The 22,254-nt window shown below is 47.4% G+C and overlaps 1 protein-coding gene across 1 annotated transcript in view; it reads left to right on the top strand.

Moving 5' to 3' along the window:
* The window catches only part of LOC139402718 (microtubule-associated protein 2-like), a 50,850-nt gene that overhangs the window by 6,584 nt on the left and 22,012 nt on the right, over positions 1–22,254 (top strand). Inside the window, 6 exon segments of the mRNA XM_071146618.1 lie at positions 4,159–4,242; positions 16,891–17,062; positions 17,674–17,775; positions 18,721–18,756; positions 18,759–18,794; positions 20,976–21,236. Coding sequence (XP_071002719.1) covers positions 16,903–17,062; positions 17,674–17,775; positions 18,721–18,756; positions 18,759–18,794; positions 20,976–21,236 — 595 coding nt within the window. The 5' untranslated portion in view covers positions 4,159–4,242; positions 16,891–16,902.

The following is a 22,254-nucleotide window of genomic DNA, read 5'->3' as shown; positions in this document are numbered from 1 at the left end:
AATGGACAGACATGGACACACCATTATCACCCCCTAATGGACAGACATGGACACATCATTATCACCCCCTAATGGACAGACATGGACACATCATTATCACCCCCTAATGGACAGACATGGACACATCATTATCACCCCCTAATGGACAGACATGGACACATCATTATCACCCCCTAATGGACAGACATGGACACATCATTATCACCCCCTAATGGACAGACATGGACACATCATTATCACCCCCTAATGGACAGACATGGACACAACATTATCACCCCCTAATGGACAGACATGGGCACATCATTATCACCCCCTAATGGACAGACATGGACACATCATTATCACCCCCTAATGGACAGACATGGACACATCATTATCACCCCCTAATGGACAGACATGGACACACCATTATCACCCCCTAATGGACAGACATGGACACATCATTATCACCCCCTAATGGACAGACATGGACACATCATTATCACCCCCTAATGGACAGACATGGACACATCATTATCACCCCCTAATGGACAGACATGGACACATCATTATCACCCCCTAATGGACAGACATGGACACACCATTATCACCCCCTAATGGACAGACATGGGCACATCATTATCACCCCCTAATGGACAGACATGGACACATCATTATCACCCCCTAATGGACAGACATGGACACACCATTATCACCCCCTAATGGACAGACATGGACACATCATTATCACCCCCTAATGGACAGACATGGACACATCATTATCACCCCCTAATGGACAGACATGGACACATCATTATCACCCCCTAATGGACAGACATGGACACATCATTATCACCCCCTAATGGACAGACATGGGCACATCATTATCACCCCCTAATGGACAGACATGGACACATCATTATCACCCCCTAATGGACAGACATGGACACACCATTATCACCCCCTAATGGACAGACATGGACACATCATTATCACCCCCTAATGGACAGACATGGACACATCATTATCACCCCCTAATGGACAGACATGGACACATCATTATCACCCCCTAATGGACAGACATGGACACATCATTATCACCCCCTAATGGACAGACATGGACACACCATTATCACCCCCTAATGGACAGACATGGACACATCATTATCACCCCCTAATGGACAGACATGGACACATCATTATCACCCCCTAATGGACAGACATGGACACATCATTATCACCCCCTAATGGACAGACATGGACACACCATTATCACCCCCTAATGGACAGACATGGACACATCATTATCACCCCCTAATGGACAGACATGGACACATCATTATCACCCCCTAATGGACAGACATGGGCACATCATTATCACCCCCTAATGGACAGACATGGACACACTATTATCACCCCCTAATGGACAGACATGGACACACCATTATCACCCCCTAATGGACAGACATGGACACATCATTATCACCCCCTAATGGACAGACATGGACACATCATTATCACCCCCTAATGGACAGACATGGACACATCATTATCACCCCCTAATGGACAGACATGGACACATCATTATCACCCCCTAATGGACAGACATGGGCACATCATTATCACCCCCTAATGGACAGACATGGACACACCATTATCACCCCCCTAATGGACAGACATGGACACACCATTATCACCCCCTCTGCAGTGGTATTTCAACCACAATCCCCAGTTGATTTAACTCTGACTGGTGGTTTGATGAATTAAACAAACACCAGGGTGTGTGTGTGTGTGTGTGTGTGTGTGTGTGTGTGTGTGTGCCTGCGGGAAGCTGGAGTCTGTCCGTGGGGACAAGGGGGCTGGCTGACTGAATTATAGATGAGGGATGTGGGCGAAGCGAAGGTTAAGTGAAGGACAGAATGCACAGTCTCTCTGAGTAGATCTCCTATATGATTTACTGTACCTCCAGGTCTGGAGCAACACAGACTTAGTCTGGCCTGGACACTTCAGACAGATCTCACTCAATCATTATTCTGCAAAGGCTATATCTCCTAAACTAATATGTTTATTGCTGTAAAAGCGTTGGTAGAGCATAGCACATGCAACACCAGGGTTGTCGGTTCAATTCCCATGGGGGAACAGTAGGAAAATGTCTGCACTCACAACCTACTGTAAGTGTCTCTGGATAAGAGTGTCTGATAAATGACTCCATGTCAACACTTAAACTAATATGTTTATTGCTGTGTTTTCTCATTCATATAAATGATCAAGCATATTGGTTAGTGCAAATCACTACTCAATGACAACAGATGGAGAGGATGATGATATTGATGATGATGGTGAGGCTAGACAAGTTGAAACCAGTCTAGAGCAAAATATGTCCAGCTAGGGAGCATGTCCCTACAACCATCTGTCTGCTTGTGTTTTCTAAACTTAGAGATCTAACACTTAGCAACAGACCAAGACAAGGCTCACTGACAGCTACTGTTGTACCTGACTGACTCTCTCTGTGCCAAAACAATGGCTGCTGTTGCTGTGAGCCTGGAACCTTTCAAGCCATCACTGAACCAGGCTGGCTGTGGTGAATTCGGTGAAGGGGACTTTGTCTGTCTGCTCCTGTGATCTCTGATTGTCATGGCTGCTCTGAGCAGATGTCCCCAAATCTCTCTCTCTTCCCTTCCATTCACCTTCCCTCACAATCCCTCAAGCTCTCCCTCAAGCTCTCCCTCCCTCCCATCACAGTTCTTTATGCCTTCCCTCCATTCCCCCGCCTCCCTCCCTCCCTCCCTCCCTCCATCCCTCCCTGCCTGCTTGCCTGCCTGCCTGCCTGCCTGCCTGCCTGCCTGCCTGCCTGCCTGCCTGCATGCCTGCCTGCTTCATCCCCCCCTCGCTCCTCCCTCACCCCCTCTCTATCTCCTTCCCCAACGCTCTCCTCCCTCACCCCATCTCTCTCTCTCCATCTCTCTATCTCCCCAACTCTCTCCTCCCCTTTCTCTTTCTCTCCTCTCTCCTTCCCCCTCGCTCTCCTTCCCCATCTCTCTTTACCCCCCTTTCTCTTTCTCTCCTCTCTCCTTCCCCCTCGCTCTCCTTCCCCCTCTCTCACTCTCCTTCCCCCTCTCTCACTCTCCTTCCCCCATCCCTCTTTCCTTCCCCATCTCTCTTTACTCCCCTCTATCTCCCCCCTGTCTCTCTCTTCCTCTCTCTCTCCTCTCTTTGCAAACTCCTCTCTACGCCCCCCCCCCCCCTCGTCTCTCCTCATCCCCTGTGTGAATACGGACAATCTTTAGAAACCTAAACTCACTTTGACATGTTGCTGGGGATTTCTGGCAAAAAAACAAGGCTACATCCCCAGGCCTGGTCGGGTTGGTTGTGTCACCCTTCTCCCCTTCCCCTCATCCCCTTCTCCCCTCTTCCTGTCTTCTCCCTCTCCCCTCTCCCCTGTAGCTGTGATGGTCAGTGTGAATGGCCATGTTGCACTTGGTCCTGCCAGGGGCCCCTGACTGTGCTGGGGTGATGAATGTAGAACCAGCTCCCCGAAGAGACTCCCAGCCTAAGAACCAGACTGTCTGTCTGTCGCTGGGGCCAAACAAACCCATTGTTCTTATCTGTGGTGGACGTGCTCACATGGGCCCCTCGTCACTGGTGGATAATGTGAGGACTTGTTGTAGTAATTGTGGATTGCCCCTCTGTCCCATTGTACTACCCATAGAAGTCTGCTATAGAGATTGGGATGCTTAATACAGTCCGGGCGAATTACTCCAAGACAGAGTAGATAGGATCACTCACAAACACTCTTAGTCAAACTAGGAGGTTTCTACATGAAAGCCTCCAGCCTTGGCCCACTGCTCCACACTGCAGTTTAAGTAGCATGCTTCAGGGAAAACACTGATCAGTTTAACCTGTAGTCCTCCATAAGTCTGCCAGCAACATTAATCCAACCATTGTGTTTGAGTAGACTACCCTCTCTTATTCAGTACATACTGTCAGTCTGGTACAGTATCTAGCCACTTAACCACGGACATGATTTAGAGTAGGGGGAATGGTGATCTGGCAACAGGTGTGTGTGTGTGTGTGTGTGTGTGTGTGTGTGTGTGTGTGTGTGTGTGTGTGTGTGTGTGTGTGTATTATGACTGTTCTCTGTTTGTTCTAGCATTCTTAATTCTCTCTATCTCCCTATAGGTGTAACCAGGAGGTTTTCCACATCTGTCCTCTGATTCCTACCATTGTGTTCAGAAGTGGTTAAGTCCATCAGCAACTGATCAGGTAAGACCAGAGAGAACAAACACTTGTAAAGAGAGCTTTAGCTGAAATGATGGTACAGATGTAGGATCTTTATTTGAAAAATAATCCTGCAGCAACAGGAAATGTAAATTATTTTGTGGATTATAATTAATGGACGTTATTTTGTAGGGGTTGATACATTTTTCATTAGGGCAAATCAAATCTGACATTTTAAGGTGGAAATCACAAACTTTAAAAGCCTTTTAAAACCTCGAATATACTACAATGTTGCATTTCCTGCTGTGCAGAGACATTCTCAGCAACAAAAGAGGGATCAAATTAAGACCCTACATCTGTATGTTTATTTGACTAAACACAGAGATCACTGATTGCATATGTAGCCATAGATAATGTCTGTCCATACTATAGCCCCATAGTTCACTCCAGTTACCCTGTAAATCTGTCGATGTGCCCTTGAGCAAGGCTCTTAACCCTAATTTACTCCAGGGGTGCTGTACTACTATGGCTGACCCTGTAAAACAACACATTTCACTATCTGGTGTATGTGACAAGAAAACATCTATTTCTTTTGCATATCCATGTTTTTTGTTTATATCTCTGCTTATTGTCTCATGCGTGTCTCTTCAGAGTAAAACACTGATTGATTTGTTTTCCTCAGAGGAAAACACATTCAATTATTAAACAACATTTATTTCCAATATGGTTCTGGAACACATAATTATGACTCATCATTACTGCAATCAGAGTTCATTCTGTAGAGCAGCAGGAGTGTTTGAACCTTCCCAGAATGCTCTTCCATGAGTCATCAGACCTCAGTAGTAATGGTTAAGTGGCTCTGCTCAGGTGTACCAGTACTGTAGTTACCAGGGTTTAGAAAGGGACAGAGGGTAATCGTGTGTATAATACCATTTAGAATGAGGGTAAAGGGGTATTGTGGGTAATTGAGTCCTTGATAACATGGATGTGTTAGAGGATGTAGGATATATTCCTTATACTAGCAGATCCAGTCATAGTCTGTCCTGTTGCTTCTCAATCTCCATTCTGTTTGACATGTTGAGGATCCATTAAGGTTTTATTGATACGTTGTAGACATTTACTGGCACTTACTCAATGTTGAAATGTTAGCAGCAGTGTTTTTCTCATGGCCAGAAGGTTATTGACAGCAATGATGTGTGATTTGCCTGTGAGTGTGGACAGTATAAACCTGTTCTCTCACCAGTAATCCCCCAGCCAACAGAAAACAAATCCCAGTGTAGGTTATTGGCCTGACAGCCCAACAGCACTATAACTGATCTGCTCCTGTCCTGACCAATCACAACTGTGAAACAAACCAACCTGACCAATCAAAGTTTAGAAACAGTCCAACCTGACCAATCAGAACTTAGAAACAAACCAACCTGACCAATCAAAGTTTAGAAACAGTCCAACCTGACCAATCAGAACTTAGAAACAAACCAACCTGACCAATCAAAGTTTAGAAACAGTCCAAGCTGACCAGAGTTAACAGTCCAACCAGAGAGGCCATGACTGGCTCTATTCCCTTCAACACTGACCAGCAACAAGGTATTATTGAGTTGTTGATGTCACTTAGCCTGACGTCCATTAGTGGGACTGTAATGGCCTCTGGTCATGTCATATATGTCTGTCTGACCCGTGGAGTAGACACCACCTGGTCATACCTGGCCATCTACACACACACACACACACACACACACACGCACACGCACGCACGCACACACACACACACACACTCACACACACACACACACACACACACACACACACACACACACACACACACACACTCAGTTTTCGGGGGTAATAACTGTAAGTAACTATCCTGCAGGCCTAATGACTGTAATGGCTAGTGACTCAGGCTGTCACTTTCTTACTGTTGTTATGCAAGGTCCTACAGTAGACTGCTGCACTAAGGTCTTTGTTTGGTTGAAAGGCATGTCTGACCTGGCAGACTGGCTGGCTGACTGGCTGGCTGACTGGCTGGCTGACCTGACTGACCTGACTGACTGGCTGGCTGACCTGACTGACCTGACTGACCTGACTGACTGGCTGGCTGACTGGCTGGCTGACTGGCTGACTGGCTGGCTGACATGGCTGACCTGACTGACCCGACTGGCTGGCTGACCTGACTGACCTGACTGGCTGGCTGACTGGCTGGCTGACCTGACTGACCTGACTGGCTGGCTGACCTGACTGGCTGACTGGCTGACTGACTGACTGACTGGCTGACTGACTGACTGGCTGTCTGACTAACTGACTGACCTGACTGGCTGGCTGACTGGCTGGCTGACCTGACTGACCTGACTGGCTGGCTGACCTGACTGGCTGACTGACTGGCTGACTGACTGGCTGGCTGACCTGACTGACCTGACTGGCTGGCTGACATGGCTGACTGTCTAACCTGACTGGCTCACTGGCCTGGGTCACTGGCCTGGCTGGCTGATTGGCTGACTGACATGGCTGGCTGACTGACTGACTGGCTGTCTGACATGGCTGGCTGACTGGTTGACTGACTGACTGGCTGTCTGACATGGCTGACTGTCTAACCTGACTGGCTCACTGGCCTGGCTGGCTGACCTGACTGACCTGACTGGCTGACTGACTGGCTGTCTGACATGGCTGGCTGACTGGTTGACTGACTGGCTGACTGGCTGACTGACTGACTGACTGACTGGCTGACTGACTGGCTGTCTGACTAACTGACTGGCTGACTGGCTGCAGTTGGAGACAGAGCTCTGCAATGCAGCAACAGCAGGGAACATTATAAATTCTCTACTTTCACCTTGTGCTGACGTCAAACCTGGGCTGTGTTCAGTAGGGACAAAATGTATTGAAACAATGAGGCGGAGCTCTAGAACCCGAACTTATCCAATCAGAACACAGATCACTTTTTGCTATAATGTGCCTTTCTGAATATGACCCTGGTTTAAAGAGTACCCTGCTGTAATACCCTGGTGTAATACCCTGCTGTAATACCCTGCTGTAATACCCTGGTGTAATACCCTGGTGTAATACCCTGGTGTAATACCCTGGTGCAATACCCTGGTTTAAAGAGTACCCTGGTGTAATACCCTGGTGTAATACCCTGGTGCAATACCCTGGTTTAAAGAGTACCCTGGTGTAATACCCCGGTGTAATACCCTGGTGCAATACCCTGGTTTAAAGAGTACCCTGCTGTAATACCCTGCGGTTATACCCTGCTGTTATACCCTGCGGTTATACCCTGGTTAATACCCTGGTGTAATACCCTGCTGTTATACCCTGCGGTAATACCCTGGTTAATACCCTGGTGTAATATCCTGGTGTAATACCCTGCAGTTATACCCTGCGGTAATACCCTGGTTAATACCCTGGTTAATACCCTGGTGTAATACCCTGCTGTTATACCCTGCTGTGATACCCTGCTGTAATACCCTTGTTAATACCCTGCTCTAATACCCTGGTTAATACCCTGGTTAATACCCTGGTGTAATACCCTGGTGTAATACCCTGCGGTAATACCCTGGTGTAATACCCTGGTGTAATACCCTGCTGTTATACCCTGGTTAATACCCTGGTTAATACCCTGATGTAATACCCTGGTGTAATACCCTGCTGTTATACCCTGCTGTAATACCCTGGTTAATACCCTGGTTAATACCCTGGTGTAATACCCTGCTGTAATACCCTGCTGTAATACCCTGGTTAATACCCTGCTGTAGTACCCTGGTTAATACCCTGCTGTAATACCCTGGTGTAATACCCTGGTTAATACCCTGGCTAATTCCCTGGTTAATACCCTGGTGTAATACCCTGGCATAACCAATTTGACAGAGCTTGAAAAAATTTGAAAATAATAATGAGTAAATGTTGCACAATCCAGGTGTGGAAAGCTCTCAGAGATTTACCCAGAAAGACTCACAGCTGTAATCACTGCCAAAGGGTGTGTGAATACTTATGTAAATTAGATTGTTTTGTATTTCATTTTTAATACATGTGCAAAAATGTCAAAAAAACGTTTTCACTTTGTCATATTGGGGTATTGTGTGTATTGCGAGATAAAAATAGTGTTTAATTCATTTTGAATTCCGACTGTAACACAACGAAATGTGGAATAAGTCAAGAGGTATGAATACTTTCTGAAGGCACTGACAGATATGATTGATGATTGTCTGACGTGTACAGTAGCGTCCTGAATGTTTCACCTCACTCCTTGTTGAATGCTGTTCATTCACACTTCACTGTGCTTCTATTCTACTACCATTCTGCCTTGCATTCTACTACCATTCTGCCTTGTAATCTACTACCATTCTGCCTTCTATTCTACTACCATTCTGCCTTCTATTCTACTACCATTCTGCCTTGTATTCTACTACCATTCTGCCTTGTATTCTACTACCATTCTGCCTTCTATTCTACTATCATTCTGCCTTGTATTCTACTACCATTCTACCTTGTATTCTACTACCATTCTGCCTTGTATTCTACTACCATTCTGCCTTGTATTCTACTACCATTCTGCCTTGTATTCTACTATCTGTCTCTGCTGAGTCACCATAAATGTGTGAGATGGTATTATCCTAAACCTTGACAAAGGTGAACATCTGCAGCAGTTTGACATTTAATGTCATGAGTCTAGCCCTGGAGGCAGAACTGAGCCCTTTCCACTAGATGGGCCAGCTGGAAAGTCTAAATTGGCTAAATTGTAAAGATTTATGAAATCATAAATGTGCTTTTGGTCTTAATATAAGGTTAGGGTTAGGCATTAGGTTTAATGCTAGAGACCACAAGCAGAGCTGCCTCCAGAACAACATTCATGACAACCTACACATCTGCACACCCTGAATCTAAATCTATAGCTACCCAGGGTTGATGTAAGGACCTATGTACAGTATGTCCTTCTATGACCACTCCGTCCCCACAAGACGTTGTCCTCACAAACCACAAGGATTACAGGGGCAGGTTGATCTGAGCTACTGTGATGGGCTGGCACTAGCAGGAATTCTGTCTCCTAAATGGCGGCTGACATTCTGATGAACAGAACTCAGGGAGGCATAAAGATTGCCCCAGTAGAGGAGCGGGAAGAGGACAGGGCTTATGAAAGAGGGAGGGAGGGAGACAGGAGACAGGGAGGGAGGGAGACAGGGATACAGGGAGGGAGACAGGGAGGGAGGGAGGGAGACAGGGAGGGAGACAGGGAGACAGGGAGACAGGGAGGGAGGGAGGGAGGGAGGGAGGGAGGGAGGGAGGGAGGGAGGGAGGGAGGGAGGGAGGGAGGGAGGGAGGGAGAGAGGGAGGGAGGGAGAGAGGGAGGGAGGGAGGGAGAATTTAATTGAAAGAGAAATGGTGAGAGAGAGAGGTCACAGAGAGAGAGGGAAAGAGAGAGGGAAAGAGAGAGAAAGAGATAGAGAGAGAGAGAGAGAGAGAGAGAGAGAGAGAGAGAGAGAGAGCGCGCGCGAGAGAGAGAGAGACGGGTCATAGAGAGAGGTAGTGGGAGAAGATGAGGGTGAAAAGAGTGAGACAATGGAGGGAGAGAGGGAGGGCAAGAGGGGGGTGAGAGACAGAGAGAGAGAGAGAGAGAAGGTGGTGGTGGGAGAAAAGGGTGGGAAATAGAGGGACTATAGAGGGGAGGCAGAGAGAGATGGAGGGAGGGAGCTTATGATGCCTACTGACCTGAGTGGAACTCAGAAAGCCCCTGAGGCTTCCTGTCCTGCCACGCCCAAAAGCAAACCATCTTCATCCAACCATCATTATTTCTCTCTCTCTCTAGCTCTCTCTCTCCTATCCCTCACTCTGTGTACTGTATCTGCTGGCATATGATAGCCAGACCCTGCATGTTCCAACCAGGGAGAAATAGCCCAGTCTGACCAATCAGTGTTAGAAGTGATAGGACAGGACATTCTCATGTCCCCTGGCCTGCATACTGCCTGCACTGTTTACTAAGGCTTATATGGAGAAAAAAATGGCACTATAGCAGATATGACAGGAACAGAGATGACAGGAAGAAAAGCCGATTTTCTGGTTATGATCGTCCTTTCTATGTGTGTCTGATATCGTCTCATCTCACAGTACAAAGGAATGAAAAGAGATTTTCCGCCAGCTTCTAATGGAATGTGAGGTATTAGACTGTTAGACAGTTAGGCACTATCCCTCTTTCTCGCACTGCTTGTTTGAGTGTTTTTGTGCTGTAAAGGGGGTGAGCATGGACAGGGGGACGGGGAGGGGGGAGTCAGATAATGTTAGCATGACTGGATCACAATGATATGGAAACAGCCTTTCCTTATCAGGTCAATGAGATGCTAATTCCTCATCATCTCCCTAGCGGTGTACTGTAAAGGTAGACTCAGCAAGCCACACTTTCTCCTTAGCAACAGCCAGGCGAGACATTCCTTTGGCTTCGATTCTCTCTCTCGCTCTCTCTCTCACTCTGTGTGTGTCGCAGTAGGGCTTTTCTTTCCTCTGTTGATCACACAGAGAAATCTCATCCTCTCAACCACCTCCTTCCACTCCACTACAGCAGACATTGGCCTAGTTCACTGTGAAATCCTTTCTACACTGCCAGGACCACAGAGAGGAGAGGAGAGGAGAGGATAGGAGGGGAGAGAGAGAGAGAGAGAGAGAGAGAGAGAGAGAGAGAGAGAGAGAGAGAGAGAGAGAGAGAGAGAGAGAGAGAGAGAGAGAGAGTAAGGGAAGGTGAGAGAGAGAGAGAGAGAGAGAGAGAGGGGGGAAGGGAAGGTGAGAGAGAGGGGAAGGGGGGTTAGAGAGAGAGAGAGAGAGAGAGAGAGGGGGGGAAGGGAGGGTGAGAGAGAGGGGGGAAGGGGTGAGAGAGAGAGAGGAGTTTAGTTTTTATAAAACCTTTATTTTATACTCAAGTATTTAAAAAAAAAAATCTCTCTTCTGGACACCTTTATTATACTCCAACCACATTGTTAACAATAATAGTGACATATGAGATAACAACCAATGCCATCTCCTCATCCTCTCTTCCACCATTTCAACCTCCCCATTACATTGTTTTCCATTGTCCCCTCATCCCCTATCTACACTCCAAGATACTTAAAACCTCCCTTACACCATTCCAGCCCCCCTGCAAACCCATGATCCCTTCAGACCATTTCCCCCAATTTATCTTTGCAGAGGATATTCCCCTAAACCGATCAATCACGAGACTCAAACTATCGACCTCCGCTTGATTTTTCACTAAAATAACTACATCATAAGCATAGGCAGAGAGACGAATGGGAGGAATATCCCCTGAAAAGTACTGTACACTCCTTCAATGCGACTTCTAATGCTATTTAGTAGTGGCTCTATAGCGATTACATATAACATTCCCGACAACGAACACCCCTGCCTAATACCTCTACACACTTTAAAAGGAGCACTCAAACCACCGTTAACTTTCAATACACTTTCAATGTCACCATATATCACCCTGATCATGGCAATAAAACCAGAGCTGAAACCAAAAGCCTCAAAGGTGTGCCATAAGTATTGATGTTCAACTCAGTCAAATTTCCTTCACCTGATCAATTGAAATTAGACCAGCATTCAACCCAATAGCCCTAGAGACGTCCCTAGAGATGTTATCCTCTATCCTCTACCTCTCCATCTATAAACCTCTCCACCTCTCCCAGAAACCTCTCCACCCCTCCACCTCTCCTCTCCACCTCTCACAGAAACCTCTCCACCTCTCCCAGAAATCTCTCCATCTCTCCATCTCTCCCAGAAACCTCTCCACCTCTCCCACCTCTCCACCTCTCCCAGAAACCTCTCCCAGAAACCTCTCCACCTCTCCAACTCTCCACCTCTCCCAGAGAGATTGTGTTCTCTCTCACTTGGGCCCATGTGTACTGTCTCGTGCCTCCATGTTGGCTCTGCCAAATATCACAGTTCATGTGTTACAATAAGGCGCTTTAAAAAGGTCCTTGAGGCTAAATGAGGTTCTTTGTGGTTTCTGTCTAAATCGCCGACTGTGCAGTTAAAATCCCCAGCAATAAATAAATAATCCTTAGTGTTACATTTCTCAATGGTATTTGATGTCTCTGCCTCTACTGGGGCATATACATTTATATACACACAGTGATGTTTTCATACCTAACTTTTAATAACCTTCCCTCAACTACCTCTTCAACCGAAGGCAAAAGCCTTTTGAGAACAGGATAGCCACACCCCTACTCTTTGAGCTTTTATGACTATACGTCTTTCGCCCCATTTACGTTTAAAGAATACATCTTAAAACTACTCATGCCTGAAAAACAAATACAGAGAACGAGACAGAAAACACATCTCTTTACAAAGTTAAGGCTGTGACTGAACTCTTCCATTTCCTTTAGAATTTAAATCACTTGTCACTCTCATAACAGCTTTCTTGAGTCTAGCGATTTCAGGGCTTGTCAAACCTCAACTGATTTATCAATCTCTACCTTCCTCTTAGAATTAGAACCTTCATCACCCCTTAAATTCTTCCTCTTAATCATCGGTACTTTAAACACAGCTGCTTAATTTTCCATTATTTCAATCTCCTCTTGAACTCCACTTTCATTTTCCAGCACCGACTCAGCGACCCCGGTCTCAGTCTCACGTTCATCCCTTCTCGGTGGTGCATTACCTGCACCCCCGCTAGAGCTGCTACCGGGCTCTGCGCGCTGGTTCTCGAGACAACAACGTACCAAATACCCCTCTCTTCCACAGCCAAAGCATTTCATTGATTCAGTAGAAGTGTAGAACACAATCAAATCCGCCAATCTTAAAACTAAACGCTAAATTCAGTTGGTCAGTATCCTTCTTTAAAATCATGTGCACTTGTCTCCTGTGAGACACGACATGTTTCAACAAAGGAGATTTGCATCCAGAAATAACCTTTTTTTATTGTAGATACAAGTTGACCATGACGAGATAACTCTCCCTCCAACACTTCTCTAACGAATGGTGGCACATTAGAAAGTATAACTTTCTTTGCCCGATTCCTAAGAGGAAATACCGACGTCTGTGTCTCCCGCAATCCCTGACTGAGGGTTGACTACATATTGTCTGTTCTCTGACTGAGGGTTGACTACATCTGGTCTGTTCTCTGACTGAGGGTTGACTACATCTGGTCTGTTCTCTGACTGAGGGTTGACTACATCTGGTCTGTTCTCTGACTGAGGGTTGACTACATCTGGTCTGTTCCCTGACTGAGGGTTGACTACATCTGGTCTGTTCTCTGACTGAGGGTTGACTACATCTGGTCTGTTCTCTGACTGAGGGTTGACTACATCTGGTCTGTTCCCTGACTGAGGGTTGACTACATCTGGTCTGTTCTCTGACTGAGGGTTGACTACATCTGGTCTGTTCTCTGACTGAGGGTTGACTACATCTGGTCTGTTCTCTGACTGAGGGTTGACTACATCTGGTCTGTTCCCTGACTGAGGGTTGACTACATCTGGTCTGTTCTCTGACTGAGGGTTGACTACATCTGGTCTGTTCTCTGACGGAGGGTTGACTACATCTGGTCTGTTCTCTGACTGAGGGTTGACTACATCTGGTCTGTTCTCTGACTGAGGGTTGACTACATCTGATGATGTGGGGAATCACAGATAATGAGAGCTGTGGTTTCCCTGCCATGTGCAGATGGGCGAGGTGTGCGTGTCGTGCACGTGCGTTCGTGTGTGTGTGTATGTATGTACTTAGACGCCTGTCTGGGCCATCTGTGGGATCCCAGCTGACTTGTAGGGCATGTTACCATGGTAACCGTCTCCTTAGGGTGTCTCTGTGTGTCTGTGTTGACTCTTCTCATTTTGGTCTCTCCACTGTATCATAATATGCATGATTCTTACTGCTAAGGCGAGAGGGCACGAGACAAATCAAATCTGTTTCTCTTTAAACTCCCAATTGAATTGTAAAAGCTGCAGAGCCCAGTTAATGTGTTTGTTATTTACAATACTGAGTGACTGAAATAAATCCTTGTCTGCCTTCCCATTCTTCTACCCTTCTCCAGAAGTACGCATTTCTTCACCCCCCCTTATGCATTTAAAGGCATTGGATTGGTGCAAACATGGCTTGAGGTAGTTTTACCCGTTTACCTCACAACAGTCCCTTCCTTTTAGATCCTCGAGGGGAAGTGTACAAGAGCAGACATGAGGAGGAGGGCAGAGAATCAGACTGTAGCCCTTGTTCTTGTTGTTGATTTGAGCATGTTAGGATTGAGAGTGAGACAGGTGGTCCATGTTCCACACAGCCTTATGAGGATGTGTCTAGCTAGTCCTTCTATACTAGTCCTCCTCTGGATGTCCCCTTAATTCACCCTACATAACCCCCTTCCTCAAACATAACCCCCTTCCTCAAACATAACCCCCTTCCTCAAACATAACCCCCTTCCTCAAACATAACCCCCTTCCTCAAACATAACCCCCTTCCTCAAACATAACCCCCTTCCTCAAACATAACCCCCTTCCTCAAACATAACCTCCTTCCTCAAACATATCCCCCTTCCTCAAACATAACCCCCTTCCTCAAACATATCCCCCTTCCTGAACATATCCCCCTTCCTCAAACATAACTCCCTTCCTCAAACATAACCCCCTTCCTCAAACATAACCCCTTCCTCAAACATAACCCCCTTCCTCAAACATAACCCCCTTCCTCAAACATAACCCCCTTCCTCAAACATATCACCCTTCCTGAACATATCCCCCTTCCTCAAACATATCCCCCTTCCTCAAACATAACCCCCCTTCCTAAAACATAACCCCCTTCCTCAAACATAACCCCCTTCCTCAAACTAAACACCTTCCTCAAACATAACCACCTTCCTCAAACATAACCCCCTTCCTCAAACATATCCCCCTTCCTCAAACATATCCCCCTTCCTCAAACATATCCCCTTCCTCAAACATAACCCCCTTCCTTAAACATAACCTCCTTCCTCAAACATAAACCCCTTCCCAGTGGAGGCTGCTGAGGGGAGGACGGCTCATAATAATGGCTGGAATGGTATCAAACACATAGAAACCATGTTTGATACCATTCCACTCATTCCGTTCCAGCCATTCCGTTCCAGTCTGTCCTCCCCAATTAAGGTGCCACCAACCTCCTGTGCCCTTTCTCACAGGCCTCTGTCCCTGTCTCACCCAGTGGGATGTGGGATGTTGAGCAGAGACAAGGCCATTTCGTCTACGTGCTGGTTGAGCTCAAACTGGTGTCATACCTCGATATAGTGACAGATTTCCAGACCCTTTCCTGTTGCCTACCCCTGCCTTAGGCCCTAGGTATGCCAAGTATGTGCCAGGCAGATTCTATACTGAGGACACTAGGAAGTGTCCCTTTGTGCCTGATAGAGGCTTGGTGTGGGGGTTGTGCAATACTGCATTGTCATTTACTGATTGATTTGAACTGCCAGTCTTTTTATCGCTTTAACCTCTTATATGCTCTCTCTCTCTCTCTCTCTCTCTCTCTCTCTCTCTCTGTCTCTCTCTCTCTCTCTCTCTCTCACACTCTCTCTCTCACACTCCCTCTCCTCATTCTTCCTCTCTCTCTACCGCTACCCCCTACCTCTCACCCCCCTCTTCGTCTCTCCCCTCACTCCCTCCCCCCTCTCTCTCTCCCCTCTCCCCGCTCTCTCTCTCCCCTCTCACCCCCTCTCTCTCTCACCCCTCACTCCCTCCCCCCTCTCTCTCCCCTCACTCCTTCCCCCCTCTCTCTCTCCCCTCCCCCCCCTCTCTCTCTCCCTCACTCCTTCCCCCTCTCTCTCTCTCTCTCCCCTCACTCCCTCCCCCTCTCTCTCCCCTCACTCCTTCCCCCCCCCTCTCTCTCTCCCCTCACCCCCCCCTCTCTCTCCCCTCACTCCTTCCCCCTCTCTCTCCCCTCACTCCTTCCCCCCTCTCTCTCTCCCCTCTCCCCCCTCTCCCCCCCTCTCTCTCTCTCCCCTCACTCCTTCCCCCTCTCTCTCTCTCCCCTCACTCCTTCCCCCCTCTCTCTCTCTCCCCTCACTCCCTCCCCCTCTCTCTCCCCTCACTCCTTCCCCCCCTCTCTCTCTCCCCTCACTCCCCCCCTCTCCCCTCACTCCTTCCCCCCTCTCTCTCTCTCCCTCACCCCCCCCCTCTCTCCACTCACTCCTTCCCCCTCTCTCTCTCTCCCCTCACTCCCCCCCTCTCTCTCCCCTCACTCCTTCCCCCCTCTCTCTCCCCTCACTCCTTCCCCCCTCTCTCTCTCCCCTCTCCCCCCCTCTCTCTCTCTCCCCTCACTCCTTCCCCCCTCTCTCTCTCTCCCCTCACTCCTTCCCCCTCTCTCTCTCTCCCTCACTCCCTCCCCCCCTCTCTCTCCCCTCACTCCTTCCCCTCTCTCTCTCTCCCCCTCACTCCCCCCCCCCTCTCTCCCCTCACTCCTTCCCCCCTCTCTCTCTCTCCCCTCACCCCCCCTCTCTCTCCCTCACTCCTTCCCCCCTCTCTCTCTCTCCCCTCACCCCCCCCCCCCTCTCTCCCCTCACTCCTTCCCCCTCTCTCTCCCCTCACTCCTTCCCCCCTCTCTCTCTCCCCTCTCCCCCCCTCTCTCCCCTCTCCCCCCTCTCTCTCTCCCCTCTCCTCCCCCTTCTCTCTCCCCTTACTCCTTCCCCTCCCCCCCTCTTTCTCCCCTCACTCCTTCCCCCCCCCCCCTCTCTCCCCTCACTCCTTCCCCCCTCTCTTTCCTCGTCAGTGTCTAGTTGTCATGGCAGACAGTCGGCAGCCCGAGGACAACAGCTCCTCTCACTGGGCCCCTCCCACTAACGGAGCCCAGGACCAGTCAGCTGCCCTCGCTGGCCACGGAGAGAACGGCTTCTCCTCTTACAGAGAGAACGGCTATCACGGAGGACACGCTGCCACAGCAGGTGAGAGAGCGCTGGGGGGGGTATAGCCACATGTTAACTGAAGCGGTGGGCGTTACCATGCAGCCTCGTTGAGGTTTCCTTGAGCCCCTGAGGGAAATAGCTGGAGCTGTATCCCTATAGGGTTTTAGGGACCTCGTTGGAGTTGGTGGTTTACCTGTAGACGTGTATAGTAGGCTGATTTTACGATTACAATACGACTTGCTGATAAGGAAGGATGTGACTGTGTAAAGGCCTGGTTTTGTCCTTCAGGTTGAGTTTACTGTAACAGAGTAGTACACTGGCATGGTCCTTCAGGTTGAGTTTACTGTAACAGAGTAGTACACTGGCATGGTCCTTCAGGTTGAGTAATTAACTGAGCCTCAGGTGCTTCAGTGGCCTAGGGCACCTTTTAGGGACATGGACATCGTTAAATAAGATGGCGTTCTTCAGTGACGTATGAAGTCATTCAGTGACAGAGGTTAGAGTAGGTGTTTGTGTGCTTGTGCATGTGTCTCAATGTTTGTTTGTCTGCATGTCTGGCTGTGTGTATGTGTGTCTGTGTCTGCAATTCTGCTTGTATATGTATGCGTGTCTGCGTTTCTGTACGTGTGTGTGTGTGTGTCCGCGTGCAGAGCAAGTGTCAGCCCGTATAGTTGAGAAGGTGACAGCAGAGGCGGTGGCAGTGCTCAAGCAGGAGCAGGACAAGCAGGACTCTACTAGGAGACTGTCCTCAGGTAGGCCTTAGTGACAGAGTTCCCTACAATATCTTGTTTCACACTACTGAGCAGAGCCGTGTCAGGGTGGAAAGATAAGTGTGAAAAGGGTATGACGCACCAGCATCACACTGATAGCCTCATACCAGGCTACAGTAGCCAACGTCCGCTGGCCCCCGTGAGTGGCATGGGACATACTGCAGGGTAAGATAAAGTGTCTGTCAAGCCTCTTTCCCTGGCTGTACCATTACATCATCATTGTGCTGTTGGTGCCGTTTGGCTGTTAGGATTGTCTTTAGCTGTGACTGACGTTGTGCCAGTGCTCTCTGCCGCTTGTTAAAGCTACAGTCTGGGTTTGGTACGTCCATCTACACATCCCGTTTCAGAGGGGTTCCACTTCCCTGTCCTAATCCCTCAGATGTCTGGGTTTGGTACGTCCATCTACACATCCCGTTTCAGAGGGGTTCCACTTCCCTGTCCTAATCCCTCAGATGTCTGGGTTTGGTACGTCCATCTACACATCCCGTTTCAGAGGGGTTCCACTTCCCTGTCCTAATCCCTCAGATGTCTGGGTTTGGTACATCCATCTACACATCCCGTTTCAGAGGGGTTCCACTTCCCTGTCCTAATCCCTCAGATGTCTGGGTTTGGTACATCCATCTACATATCCCGTTTCAGAGGGGTTCCACTTCCCTGTCCTAATCCCTCAGATGTCTGGGTTTGGTACATCCATCTACACATCCCGTTTCAGAGGGGTTCCACCTCCCTGTCCTAATCCCTCAGATGTGGTACCAGAACAAAAGTGGCACCATTTTATTGTGTTTTCTAATCCCAGACTGTGGCTTTAAACACATTTGATTAGGGTGATGTTACAGGTCATGTGACTATGCCACGCATACTTACTGACAACAATTGCCTTGATTTACCAGTGAGGACAACATATTGTCTGTCTCTTTCCCTTCACAGTGGAGGACTCTGCCAACCTGCCACCCTCCCCTCCCCCTCTCCGTCGGCAGAGCAGATCGGACCCATGGAGCAAAGTATGCACACAGAGGCTTGTCCACGTGCACAAACACGCAAGCATGCACACACACACACACACACACACACACACACACACACACACACACACACACACACACACACACACACACACACACACACACACACACACACACTCTTGAGACAGGGTGAGAGGATGAGTGTGTGTGTGCGTGACAGGAGTGATAGGTGTATATCAGTTGGGAGGTAACACACTCACACACCTTACCTTCGTCTGGGTGTTGATGATGCATGATGGGACCGGCTCTTCTACTCCTTCCTCTTTCTTCCCTTCTTTATTTATCTCAGCCATGTCTTTCCTTTGCATGGCTCAACTGGTACTGGTTTCCCTGTCTTTGTGTCTGTGTTTTGCTTGTCACTAGCCGGCTACTACCCGGTGACTCAACCCTGCACTGGTCACTTTAATAATGGAACACTGGTCACTTTAATAATGGAACACTGGTCACTTTAATAATGGAACACTGGTCACTTTAATAATGGAACACTGGTCACTTTAATAATGGAACACTGGTCACTTTAATAATGGAACACTGGTCACTTTAATAATGGAACACTGGTCACTTTAATAATGGAACACTGGTCACTTTAATAATGTTTACATACTGTTTCACCCATTTCATATGGACATACTGTATTCTAGTCAAGGCCATTTTATCAAACTATTGCTGTACATATACTATTATATCCTACGTATTCTACAGATTACTACATATTCTACTCACATACTGTCCATAATGTCTATATATCACACACACACACACACACATATATATATATATATATATATATCATGTAGTAACCAAAAAAGTGTTAAACAAATCAAAATATATTTTTCATTCTTCAAGGTAGCCACCCTTTGCCTTGATGACAGCTTTGCACACGCAGCTCAGAGCAGTAGGCTTGCACTGCACCCTAACACTGCACCCTAACACTGCACCCTTAATGCGTCTAGTCTTTGTAGAATCACCTGTGAACTATGCATGGTTGATCTCTCGGTTTCCCTTACCTGTCACCCCTTACCCAATCTCCTAGACTCTACCCATCTTCTTTCTGTAAATGTACACCTCCTTCACTCTCTCTCTCTCTCTCTCTCTCTCTCTCTCTCTCTCTCTCTCTCTCTCTCTCTCCTTTTCTCTTTCTCTCTTTCTCTTCTTTTATCTTTCTCTCTCTCTCTCTTTCTCTCCCTCCCTCTCTCTCTCTTTCTCTCTTTCTCTCTTCTCTCTCTCCCTCTCTCTCTTTCTCTCTCCTCTCTCTCTCCTCTCTCTCTCCCTCTCTCTTTCTCTCTCCTCTCTCTCTCCCTCTCTCTCTTTCTCTCTCCTCTCTCTCTCCTTCTCTCTCTCTCTTTCTCTCTTTCCTTCTCTCTCTCTCTCTCTCTTTCTCTCTCCTTCTTTCTCTCTCCTTCTCTCTCTCTCTCTCACTCTCTCTCTTTCTCTCTTTCTCTCTCCTCTCTCTCTCCCTCTCTCTCTTTCTCTCTCCTCTCTCTCTCCTTCTCTCTCTCTCTCTTTCTCTCTCTCCTTCTCTCTCTCTCTCTCTCTCCCTCTCTCTCTTTCTCTCTCCTCTCTCTCTCCCTTTCTCTCTCCTCTCTCTCTCCCTCTCTCTCTTTCTCTCTCCTCTCTCTCTCCTTCTCTCTCTCTCTTTCTCTCTCTCCTTCTCTCTTTCTCTCCTTGTTGCTGCTCTCCCCTTTTGTGTTTCTCACCTGTTTATTTACACTTGCTGTAGATGACATTACGACTTTCAGCTCCTCACAGCACAGACCAGTAACAACACACACGCTAACTCTTCCCCCCACATAATGCTGGTCACTGTATTACGCTGCATGGAATTCCAACTGAGCACGTCTTTTGTACATTCCTCTAAACTTACCAGACCCGGTATTTCATGTGATAGTCCTTTCATGAATTTACCTGTAATTGCAGGAATACTTGCAGAAGATCACTACAATTAATGTATTGATTTTTGTCTGCATTCTTTAAAGATAAGTTTTAATTGTGTTAGAATGTTTACAAAAACACCATATTTTAAAGCCACATTATATTGTAAGTCATTGCCTCCGACAGAGCTGAAAGTGTCTCACCAGTGTTATCCCATTGTGTAGTAAGCCCTGTCTGTGTTATCCATGTCCATCTCCCTGTCCTGTCCCTGTCTTCCCCTTCCCAAAGAGGAGAGACTAGAGGTTGTCCCTACTCCCCCTGAGGAGGAGGAGGAGGAGGTGGAATTTACCCAAGTCTCAGCAGCTCCTGAGGAGGAGCACCCAGGTCAACAGGGGGAGGATTCTGATCAGCAGCCCACAGACATGCTCTTAGAGCACCTTGATATTGTAAGCGAGCCCCAGGCTTTGCCCTGTCCTCAGGCCGAGACTCATAAATTCCTCAACGGGAGAGGAATCCATCAGGCTGAGTTGGATAAACCATCAGAGGAAGGTGTGTGTGTGTGCGTGTGTGTGTGTGTGTGTGTGTGTGTGCGCGTGTGTGTGTGTGTGTGTGTGTGTGTGTGTGTGTGTGTGTGTGTGTGTGTGTGTGTGTGTGTGTGTGTGTGTGTGTGTGTGTGTGTGTGTGTGTGTGTGCGTGCGTGCGTGCGTGCGTGCGTGCGGGCGGGCGGGCGTGCGTGTGTGTGTGTGTGTGTGTGGCGTGTGCACACGTGCATGTTTTAACTGTTTGTGTGTGTATCCCACATTGCATGTTTTCCTCCTCTCTATAGTCTGTTTTAAAGGCTGTGATGTGGATCTAGCTTTGCTGTGCTACTGGTTTCTTAGCTGTTGCTGCTGCTACAATGTGAACACATACAAGCACATTGATTTCTTATTGCATAAGCAGTCAATTCATTGTGTGCTTTCATCATTGATCAAACCTTTTTTGTGCGGCCCCCAGTTCACTTTTGAACTCATTGCTAAGTGTTTTTGCCAGCTACATTGCAAATGAGACGGTAAATGTTTTGAATGTCAGGTGTATTGTATTGTAAAGATTCATTGCGAATCCGTTTTTTCCCCCTCCGTGGGGTTTTGTTTTTGGCTTTGGTACATTGTGTTCAATTGTGTCTCTGTATTATTTGCATTCAGTTTCATGTTGCTGTCATTTCATCTGACGTCAATGTAAACCAGCAATAATGTAGGAAGTACTAGATACAACACTGTTTTTCAATTATCTCTATTCTCTCTGACACTGAGTTATACTAACTGAGTTATATTCACCTTCATTGATTGAACATTTCTACATTTTCATCCTTTAATAAGATCTTCCTAAACATTTACTCGTCTTAGTTTGTAGTTAGAATCAATATCATAAAATGTGATTTATATATAGTCGATATGAAACATGTTACATTCATTGTATCCTCTATTCATTCAGCACATAGGATATCCTCGCAAGGTAGCACAGTAATTCAAGTTTACTTAAAGTGCCAATATCTTCTTGAATATTTCAGATTCATTCTAAATATCCC

This window comes from Oncorhynchus clarkii, unplaced genomic scaffold (genome assembly GCF_045791955.1).
Source record: "Oncorhynchus clarkii lewisi isolate Uvic-CL-2024 unplaced genomic scaffold, UVic_Ocla_1.0 unplaced_contig_3541_pilon_pilon, whole genome shotgun sequence".
In the NCBI taxonomy this organism is placed as follows: domain Eukaryota; kingdom Metazoa; phylum Chordata; class Actinopteri; order Salmoniformes; family Salmonidae; genus Oncorhynchus; species Oncorhynchus clarkii.
Note: the sequence above shows the minus strand (reverse complement) of the source record. Positions and strands in the feature narration are given on the sequence as shown.